At 34.9% G+C, this 11,266-nt stretch overlaps 1 protein-coding gene across 1 annotated transcript in view; it reads left to right on the top strand.

Annotated features, from left to right (window-relative positions):
* Nucleotides 1-504: 504 nt before the first annotated feature.
* Nucleotides 505-11,266, top strand: part of ODF2L (outer dense fiber of sperm tails 2 like) — a 31,456-nt gene continuing 20,694 nt past the window's right edge. The window contains exons 1-6 of the mRNA XM_034437142.2: nucleotides 505-609; nucleotides 3,866-4,030; nucleotides 5,591-5,820; nucleotides 8,410-8,536; nucleotides 9,029-9,160; nucleotides 10,697-10,759. Of these exons, the coding sequence (XP_034293033.2) occupies nucleotides 595-609; nucleotides 3,866-4,030; nucleotides 5,591-5,820; nucleotides 8,410-8,536; nucleotides 9,029-9,160; nucleotides 10,697-10,759 (732 nt within the window). The 5' untranslated portion in view covers nucleotides 505-594. The remainder of the gene's footprint in view (nucleotides 610-3,865; nucleotides 4,031-5,590; nucleotides 5,821-8,409; nucleotides 8,537-9,028; nucleotides 9,161-10,696; nucleotides 10,760-11,266) is intronic.

The following is an 11,266-nucleotide window of genomic DNA, read 5'->3' as shown; positions in this document are numbered from 1 at the left end:
GCTGCTCTTTGTAGCTACTGCAGAAACCTCAGCTGCGTTTCGCGTTGTTCCCTAAATGCAGTCTTCAGCGCCAACCGGGCTTTTGCGTTGCCAAAGCCTCATTTAATACCTAAAGCTAATTCGCTTTTGCTTTTGCTTCGTAGAGCCTTACGTATTTTCCGCTGGGATAGAAAATCGAACTAACTTTGAGTCTGAGCCGGGGGAATAGCATCGGTTTCGTAGGGAACCACTGAGCATGTTCTATTCATGTTAGGCTGGCTGCTTGTTTCACAAGGATAATTCCTGAATTTTCAAAATCAAAATATTGCTCTTTCCTCCTCCTCCTACTACTACTTCTACTACTACTACTACTACTACTACTACGTTTTACCGAAAGAAAAGTGGCACACCTTTACAGGGTAGGCAGAAACAGAGCCCATTGCTAAAACAGCGCCCAAGTAAGGGCAAGGCAGGGCGTCAATCGCCCCTCCTGAGCATGCTCGGAGTTGAGCCGAGCATGCTCGGACGATTCCCGGCGGCCCTCCTAAGATTGTTGCCAGGGAGAGAAGGAAGCGGAGCTCGGTTTTCCCGCCCAAGACCGCGGCGGCGGCGGCAATGGAGAGCAATGGGGTAATGTCGCTAACTGGGTCAGGGGAGAAGGCTGGGACACTTCCCAAGGTGGAGATTCCTGGTTTGTGATATCTTAGGGTTGATTTGGGGTCTTAGAAAGGTCCTGGGGCCGCACAACCTTCCCCCGTTGTTATATTCTTTGCATAGCGCCCTCCCTCCCCCCAGAAAAAAATAGCTTGCACTTTTCTGTATGATGGTTACATGATTGCTCAGGATGGACGGCGATGAAGGAACAAAGCTAATTTGCAATCTGGAAAGCAGAATGCTCCTAAGCATGTCTAGAGTGCCTTTTCCCTTGCCACTGAGCATGCCTCTGTCCACGAATGGAGTCTCTCTATTTCTTCTAGAAATGATTGCTTATTAATATAAGGCCCCTGTTAAAGATGAGATTCAAGTAAAGGAATTTTTAGCTGATTCAGTTTTGGGTACCCTAGGAATATTTGTTTGCTTATAACCCTGTGTAGAAGGCTGTGAGGAGTGTGATAGGGTTTTTTTTTTTAGTAGCAAGAACTGTTTCTAGAATATAATTTGAACTGGGGGCCATCGATCTGTAAATTGGGGAGTGTAGAAAGATTTAGATTTCCAATAGATAAAATATTTTGTTGAGTATGTATAGTGTATATTTCCCTCACTATAGATGCTAATTTCAGTTTTCATTGAGAGATCAGAAACAGAAAATGCAGCTTTCAAATTACTTGTTATTATATATATATATATATATATTTCCAGTTTTATATTGTTTTTACATTCTTGACTTTATAGCATGTCTATGAGAAGAATTGCAATGTAAAAATAATTATGAGTCCTAATTACCAGTTACAAAGGGGTGTTAATTACATGTGGAAGCTGTGTGGTGCATCTTTCAACTCATTAAGGTTATTGTCATACTTTAGGATCAATTTCCAAACTCAATATTGGAACTGAAAAAAAAATATACTGTGAATTGCTATAGAATTCTAATATAAGGGACATGCTTATAGAGTAGGATCCAGAAACATCCAGAAGGATGTTGGATTAGGGCAAGCCCAAGACACTTTGCTGCTAAAGTTAAAAGAAGAAGATGATGCCTTCTTCAATTCATCACCCAGGTATTGAATCTTGTCATGAAATCAGCACCTTGAGTAACACTACAGCAGCATCTTCTATATGTGAAGGCTATGGACTAATTCAGATGGTGCTGGCATTTTTCACCTTCTGACATCCATTACAGGTAATCCTTGGTTTACCATTATTTGTTTAGCAACCATTCAAAGTTTACAGTGGCAGTGAAAAAAGTGACTTACAACCAGTCCCCGCACTTACGACCATTGCAGCATCCCCACAGTTGCACGATCAAAATTCAGGCACTTGACAATGGGCATGTATTTATAATAATGGCAGTATCCTCGGATGTGATCGCCATTTGTGACCTTCCCAGACCTTCCGATCAGCAAAGTCAATGGGAGAAACCAGATTTGCTCAGTGATTGTGAACTGCATTTAACAAGTGCTGCACTTATCAACAATAGGATAAGCAAATCACTTCACTTAACAAGTGCAGTCATTTGCATATTGTAAGTCGTTCAAAGTTGCTATATCAGTGAGATGGGGGGGGATAAAAATGTAATAAATAATCTAGGCGAAAAAGATTGTAAAATAGGACATGACTCACTTAAAAACCATCTTGCTTAGCTATGGAAATTCTGGGCCTAATTGTGGTCATAAATCAAGGACTGATATATTGTGGTAAACCTAATTGTCATAAATCAAGGATTTATCTGAGCCACTCATCCCATCATGACTAGCCATATCTTTTATATCTTCACGCTGTACAACCTTACAACCTTTTGGAAGTGTAAGTTCTTGTTCATCGTCTAAATTTTAGGGATATGTAATTGCATCTAGTAGGAAAGAAAACTCTTTGGCAAGAGACAGTTCTCATAATTCTAATCTATGGAATCTACTCTTTGTATCCTGCGATTATAGCATATAATATTTTGTTTATAAGATATTCTTAGATAGAATCATGATGTTTATTTATCTTTGTAAGCCGTTGAAGAAAATGTTTAATTGTAGGATATAAATCCAATAAATAAATAAATATAAATAAATAATTTGTACAGCAATTCTATACCTAATAATCCAAAGTAGGATACCCTTGTCTTTTAATATCACTCTCCATTTATTTTTCTGCATTTTAGCTTTGTAATAATTTTGTAATAATCATCTAATGCATTTGGTGGTGAAGTTAAGGCCTACAGTTTCAAATATAATCTGGAAAAAATTGTAAACTAAAGAGTGCTACTGATTGGGCAGTGGAATTGTGAAAATCCTGAAATAGTTTTATTAGACAATACATTAATTGAAATTATAGCACTTGGCTAAAAGAGCAATATTATATCTTTATAGCCTTAGATTAAAAAAACGAAAGAGGGTTGTTTTTCTCTTCTTAAAACATTGAATTAGCATAGAGCATATTATTTATTTGTAAAATGCATTTGCTGCATATCATTGTGGAGCTACTCTAGGTGGCTTACAATAATAAGAAAAACTGAAAATGCATGTAAACAGAAGTAAAATAATAGAACAATAAAGTAAACAATGACAAAGGAACACAATGAGAATAAATTAACTTCAAATATCAACTTTAGCATTCATATGTTATTCATGACTAGGCAGAGTTTTTTTTAATATGATTAAGATTGAAATAGATATCTATACTTATTTGTTAGAAAGATGATGAAATGTGTCTGTCCAACTTGAATGGTCAGGAGAGCGATTTGTTTACAATGTCCAAAGGAAACTCTTTTCTTCTAGCACTTACGCAGTAAGTTATTGAAAAATATATGAGTTTTCCTTTCCAAGCCGCCACCCAGGAAGCAGCCAAGATGTCGCAAGGACCCAAGGAGATGTACAACTGTAACATTTGTACCACAAACTCACAATGTATTTTTTTTCAAATATGATGCAATGCAACAGGTTGCTATTTCTCACTTACATAGTTTTACACTACTTTTACTTTGAACAGTTGATCTTTATGCCATATGACAGCTATCTTATTTTAGAATCATTCTGCTGTCCGGCTAGAAAAACACAAGATAAAGGCAACAAATGTATTTCAACTTTCTCTGGATCTTTTCCACAATTCCTTAAAATGTGCCAGGATACATCTAACTTCGATGCATTTTTCAGAGTGTCTGATTTTGCAGGATTTTATTTTGTATTTTGATAGTTATATATTATTATATATTGCTAACTAACAAAAAACTTTATTTTAGGAAATGAACCATATGTCCTGTCTTGCTTCTGGGAAAGCAGAAAAATTTTGTTGCATTATTCAATCATGTGATTCAAGCTTTGTAAAAGATCGTCTTGGAACAGAATCATCCAGTCAACTTGGAAAGTATTTATTAAATGAATCAATAGACAAATCAGATATGCATGTAAGTAATGTTATTCTTGTAATGTTCACTTGGAAACTAGTTGTTTCAAATAGTATTTCTAGCTGTTACAAATAGTATTTCTTTATATTGGTATTGGTAAAGCTTTTACATAGCTGTTGATAGATGTATAACTGTATATCTAGTGATAAATAATTTATCAGTGAGACTTAGAAACTTATCTAAGTTCATGCATATATTGAAGTGTGTTAAAATGGACATAATAAATGTTGCGCTAATTGATGTGATATTATCACCTCTAACCGAGCTAATAATATCATATAGTTGTAATTGAGTGGGACGAGCATCATTGGCAATTGCCTAAGCTTAACACATTAATTAAAGTTTTGAATTAATGTGATTAGAACCAAATGCATACGTATCTAATCAAGTTGTTTTACTACATTTAAGACTGAAGATTACTGTGTGACCATATAGATACTCTACCCTGCCTCATTGTCTGTCACTTGATTTTTCATAGATCTGTCCATGTACATTTTTAAAAAGACAAAAAAAGCAATTGGAAATATTGTCAGGAGTGTGCCAGGACCCTGTAAAATAAACAAAAAGGGACCTATTTAATCAGGGACAATTCAGGAAGTTTAGGAAGAAGTCAGCATGACTCACTACTAAACTTGAAAGTTAAGATCCCTTCCTTCTAGAAATGGAAAATGTATCATAAGAAAGAAAGAAAAAGAGAAAGGAAAACGATAATGTGATAATAAAGAATTCCAAAACTATAAGCTAATTATAGGACAATATGGCAAAAAGAAAAACTAAAAAGGTATAATGAAATTTTTAAAAGATATATTTGAAGCAATAAATCAGCTGGTGCCATTATATTACAAAAAAGTAGAAAGAAGAACAAAGAGGATATGGCAATTACAGAAAAACTGAATTAATTTACTGTCAAAGATAAGATCAGATATGTGTAATGTAATTTGTGGATGACATTGGGGGACAAGAAAAAGAAATGCCACCTACAGTACTACCAGACAAGAGGCAGTCACTTAATGGTCAGAGAAAGTAGCTTAGAAAGAACCTGGCCTAACTGATCAGACAGCTAAAAGTGGTTGCAAGGAGGTTTGTACCTTCAGGCTTGTAATTTTTTTTAATGTAGCCTTATAATAAAGTAGATTTAGGTCATCTAGTTGTGTTTCCTATCTGGCTTACCTGGAAGGGTTGATATCAGCCTTCCAAGTCTGAAAAATTATTTATTTATTTTAATAAAAGCCAAGTAGGATATAGAAGATACATATTTCCTTCCTTTTATCCTATCAGTACAGAAATTGTAGAAAATATAGCAGTTTTCTTCTGTTGGTATCTTGAATCTTGATATAATAATAATTGTTTATAGTTATAGCAATTTTACAACTAGCCACCTATTATGACTTAAGATAAAAGGTTCAGTAAATCTATATGTCTTTAGTGGTTTGCTGTTCTTGGTTAAATACTCTTATTAAATATTAGTCTTGATTAAACATTATTATTTAGTAATAAGTTGTGTCAGGAGGAAGAGAGGGAAGTATCAGCATCTCAGACTGTCATAATTTTGATGTAAAGTTTGCTTTAGGGTTTGGGGATGGAAGAAGAAAAATAAAGAGTGAAGTAAAACCAATATTTTATAAGCCCGCAGAAAGTGAAGAGGTTGAATCACTGAAGGAAAACTGGATCTCATACAACAGATTTATGAATAAACATCGGAGCAAGATGAGAGAACTCTTGCCATCCCTTAAGGAGAAACCCCAGGCTAGCACCTTGGAAGAAAGCCTGAACACAAGTGAAACAAAATGGTATTCTTTGAGATTGGTGGTAAAAGGGGTTTTAGGGCATATCCTATAACTCAGATTTTTTTCTTTAGAATGTATTTGGTTTTTATCATTATTATTATATCTATCACACCAAGAATATCCTGCCTATATATAGATTGTGGAAAGATGGATTAAAAGTTGAGCCAAAGCTCTAGAAACTCCTGTAGGTAATTTTTTTTCTCCAGAGTTGTCTTGAAAGCAATAAAGTGTATATATATTTATAATAACATAAATAATACCTTTGAATTTTAAAACAAACTTGTTGAATACTGTTAGATCTTAAACTCATTTTTACAAAATCTTTTTCATTCCTTTCTTTTAAATACTAAAAGAATAGTAGATTATCCAAAAGAATGGATAGATTATCATTGAGCATGCCATATTTATGGGAGAAGAGCTTGAAGATTCAGTATCTATTGGCAACACAATATCTAGTTGGTTAGTTGTAGGTGTACAGATTCAGGATTTCCTTTTTTTATACCATTGCAATGTACTTTAAAATCATATTGATCCATGAGAAAAAAATGCATAAATGTGTAAATCTCAGTGTCATTTATTACTAGCAAACACAATCAGTTTACAAACTCCGGTATGAGTCTGGTTTGAAATGTACACAAAAAGCTGACATAATTGACAGTTTAGGATTTTTTTCTTTCTTTTTGTTTATCCCATTCCTTATTTGTAACACTGAGTTTTACAGAGCCTGAAAATGTGTGTGTTTTTTTGTGTTTCTTTTCCTAAATAGGAGATTACCATCTACAGATTTGAGTTTTCCTAGGCTGACTAAGAGAGTCATCTAAACAGGCTAAATGTTTAGATGACTCTCTTAAAAAGAACATTATGTCCAGAATTTCATTGGAAATCTAGTTTATTAAGATTAAATTCATATGGCCATCCATCTTACATTTGTGATTTGGTGGCTCACAATTAAAACATACTACCAAAAAACCAAAACATAAAATTTGTTTTATGACAAAACATTAAATGACAAAACATTAAATCAGTTGGAACAATTAAAACATAGTCACAATCACTAGGAGAACACAATTGATTCAAAAACAGTGCAGTCATTTTATGGGCTCCACATTGCTATTTGATTCACAGACCAGACCTGGAATAGCCCAGGGATGTCAAACTCGCGGCCTACAGCCAGATGCATCACACGATGGCCACCCCAGTGTCCGGTTTAGAGAAGGGGAAAAACTTTGTGATGCGTCACATGATGATGCCGTGATGACGCGAGTTTGACAACCCTGGAATAGCCATATCTTCAGACCCTTCCAGCAGGCTCTTGGGGCTGGGCCCATCTTGAGTTTGGGTGGTGAGGGGAATAATGTTCCATAGGGCAGGTGCAGCATTACAAAAGACCCTCTCCTGGATCCTATCAGGTGACATTATCTAGTGGACAGAACCTGTAATACACCCCTTCTGATGGACCTGTTGGGATATATAGAAGTGACTGCGAAGAAGCAGTCCTTCAGATAATGTCAAATAACTATTATTGTAAAACATTAAAAATCAGCTTGGTGTAGTAGTTAAGATGCCAGTCTAGAAGTCAGGAGACTGTGAATTTTAGTTCCTGCCTTACGTTGCCTTAGGCATGAAAGCTGGCTCAGTGACTTAGGCCAGTCACTCTTTTTCAGCTCACCTCACCTCACGGGGTGGTTGTTGTAAAAATGGGAAACAGGAGGAAGAAGAAATAGTAAGCATGTCTGTCACCTTGTGTTATTTATAAAAATAATAAAGGCAGGATACACATAAATAAACAAATGCTTTTATTTCAAAAAGTACAGGCAGCCTAAAGAGGACTGCTCTACTTAGAATATATCACATCATCCTATATGACATCATATAGAAAATAACAAAATGAAAGTTGCATTCATGTTATTAAAGCTCACATCCCTATGTCAGCCTTGGTGATGCTATCTAATCTGGTAATGAAAAGTCTTCAAGAAGAACATTCATTCAGAGAGAATCAAGAATCCCACTAATTTCTTCCTATTTTCTAGATATCCATCATGGTTGGAAGATTTGTAAAAGTCTGCATAGTGAAATTACATAATTAAAATATTTAGTGCTTGGAATTAAAATGCTTGAAATAACTTAAACTATCTTTATATTTTTAAATAAAAAGATCATGTGACAGTCCAAAGAATTAAGTTCCACACTTTGAATGGATTCAGACATCACTGCAGTTCGCTTTTGGCTTTGTGTTTTGTATGAATCCAGTCACAGGTCTTATAAACAGAGGTTTATACCAAGACTACAAAGTGCTTATATATTCATGCAGTCAAGGAAAGTATCGGGAGAAGAATAAAGTAATGATCCCCAGCCATTTCCTGTCCTGCTTCTTAAAGTTTGTCAGTCTTTACTCTGTAATGTAAGCCCTTTTAGCTCTTCCTCAATGCTTTGCCCCTGATTTACCATTTAATATGCTGCAATATATTCAATAAATCATGATTAAGCATGTATGAGCAATGTTTTAATTAATATAAATAAAGGGCTGGATAAACAGTTTTTGTATATTTTATAATACAGAATGCATTTCTGTTTGCATTTTTATATTATTAGGTCGTGGGAGCATGCTATGAAAGATAAAGTTGCTTTTCAGGAAATGCTTCATGAGGCAGAGCTGGCAGTTAACTCAGCAGAAATGTTTTTGCCATCATTTAAAGAAAGTCTTGTTAGAATTACAAAAGTAAGTTCAGTTAGTTATCTATAAACACTGCTAAATCAGGTGAACTGCAGATCATAAGAATTATAAGCAAAATTGTGATCATGGAAATGGATTTTTTCCCCCTTTGTCTACTATCCTCTGACTAAATTTAGAAATGCAAGAGATCTTTCAGTTCAGCGCAAGAGACTGCAAAAAAAATATGAAACTTGGGTTTAAAAAAATATTTGGATAAGTTTATGATTCATTACTTTCTGATAAGTCAATACAAATATTGAACATCATTGACATTACATCAGATTATCAGTTCATATCTGATTTGAAGTTTAATTTTGCTAAAAAAATTTTTTTAATGTTCCAGTACTCATATGCATTGTAGCAAGCTGTTCTATTTGAATAATATTACCTGTAAATTACCTGTATTTCAAGATGGCTTGTTTTAAAATAATAATGTTAACAGTAAACCTGACATTAAAAAGAGTTTTTGGAGATTCATTTAACCATTATTTTTTTTAGGCTTGTTGTATTTCTGCTTCTGATGAAATAACAATTTCTATGCAAGAGGACTTACTTATAAAGGAGCTAGAAGTTATCAGAAAAATGAAGGAATTTTTAAGCTGGCTATTAAGGTCAAGCAAGGAAAAAGAAGTAAGAAGGATGTAAATTGTTACATGAATTAAAAGGGAATTAAATATTTGTAACCGTTTTGATTTAGGATTTCAAAGGGAAGTTGTGCATTCACGAAAAATGTAACATAGATACCAGGTTTTCTATACCTGTTTTATCAGAGTAATGATGTTTTCAGGTTTAGTAATCTGTCCCTAAATTTCTGTTGCTTTCCATATCTGAAGAAGCCACTCAATGACAAAGTAATTTAGGAATGGCTTATTAGATCAATTTGTAAATAAAAATTCCATCGTGGCAGATCTATCAGATGGCTGACCCAGATAATCATGAACATTAAGCAGAAGTATTTGCTTTCTTGAAATAAATCTACTTACGTTATGCCCCTCACCAAAGGAAAAAAAAACCCTGGATATTCCTCTTCTAGCAAAACAGCTGTTTGTAGACAAAATACCGTATCTTTTGCATTATAAGACATGCTTTTTTGTCTCCAGAAGGGGGCGAAAATGTCTGTGCATCTTTATAGACAGAATATTGCCGAAGTCCCGCCCACCCGCCAGCCATTTTTTTGGCCTCTGCATGCCCTGTTTTCAGGCCTTTTCTTTGGCTCATTTTTGAGGCTTTTTTTAGACTGTTTTCGAGGCTTTTTTGGGACTGTTTTGGGGGCTTTTTTCGGCTCGTTTTGGGGGCTTTTTCCCAAAAAGACAGGCCAACAAAAGCCTTGAAAATGGGCCAAAAAAGTCTCAAAAACGGTCCCAAAAAAGCCTCAAAAACAGGCCAAAAAAGGCCTCAAAAATGACTGAAAACAGCCCCAAAAATGGGCCAAAAAAAAAGCCTGGATAAGGACCAAAAAAAACAGGCCAAAAACTTTTTTGTTGTTGTTTTTCTCTTCTAAATTTAGGTGCATCTTATAGTCTGAAAAATATTGTAGGTAGTTTGTTGTGTCATGCATTAGATTTTTGCTTTTAAATATTGTGTGCTGCTCCAATCCCTCAAGGGGAAAAAACAAATGCAGAGTTCATAAATAAGTTACCCTTTATTGCCTGAATATGCAAAAATGAATGCAAAAGAAGTTATTAACAGAAGATAGATTTTTGGTAGTTGTCCCAAAGGTGCTTTTGCAAAAGGCAACTGGACTTTGCTTTTCCTTGAAAAGGCACCTTTGGGACAACCATGACCTGGATGACAGAGACATTTTTGGTAGTTCTGTTTTTATGAGTTCTGTAGCTGTATTTAGCATTTGGTAATGGGAGTAAATTTTGCTTTGTTCTTCGTTCTCTAAATTATGTATAAATATAGCACATATTTACAGTATATATTTACTAGAAATGGGTGATTGTTCACTTTCCAGATGTAGAAAAACTAACATCCAGCCTTCTTTGTTACTGCCTATGCTGGAATTGTAACGTTCAGAGTATCTGAAGGATTGCATGTTCCCTACTCTTTTATATATTCTTCTAGATGAAGAATTTGATACTTCAGGAACCTTATCAAACTATAACATTGTATGTGTTTTTAAATGACAGTGAAGCAATTTGACTTAATTTCTATTATTTTTAGATTATTGGTAAAGAGACAAAAGATTTGGATCAGACTTTATCAGAAAGTGAAATGGATGTTGAAGTAAGTTCTTTTTTTCTGCTACATCTTCCTCTCATCAAGGGTAACATCTCCATTGAAGATATACTCAGCACCTGCTAAGAGGAAAAAAAAAAGGATAACAACTCTATCCTTTGATTGCTACTTCTGATAGTATATTTTCCAACTAACTAATTTTATTAAAAGGCATGAGCTGTAGCTTACTTTATCAGATGCAAAGGTCACTTATCTTTTATTAAATTGGCTAATCAGAAAAGGTGCTACCAAACTCCTGATTTTCTGCCACCATAGACCAGGGGTGTCAAACTCGTGGCCCACAGGCCGGATGCGTCACATCCTGGACACGCCCACCCCTGGTTCAGTGAAGGAGAAAAAAGTCATTATACATCACATGATGACAATGTGATGCCCTTGCCATAGACTAACACTGCTGTCCTTCTATAATCTCTTTGTTACATATAATTGTAAAAAATTATTTAGCAAAAGTACATGAACATAATGCAGAAAACATGAAACAAAAGGTACAGTCTT

Source organism: Pantherophis guttatus, chromosome 3 (assembly GCF_059756535.1).
Source record: "Pantherophis guttatus breed Tessera chromosome 3, ASM5975653v1, whole genome shotgun sequence".
Classification (NCBI taxonomy): domain Eukaryota; kingdom Metazoa; phylum Chordata; class Lepidosauria; order Squamata; family Colubridae; genus Pantherophis; species Pantherophis guttatus.
The sequence above is the reverse complement of the archived record's forward strand: the minus strand, read 5'-3'. Positions and strand labels throughout refer to the sequence as shown.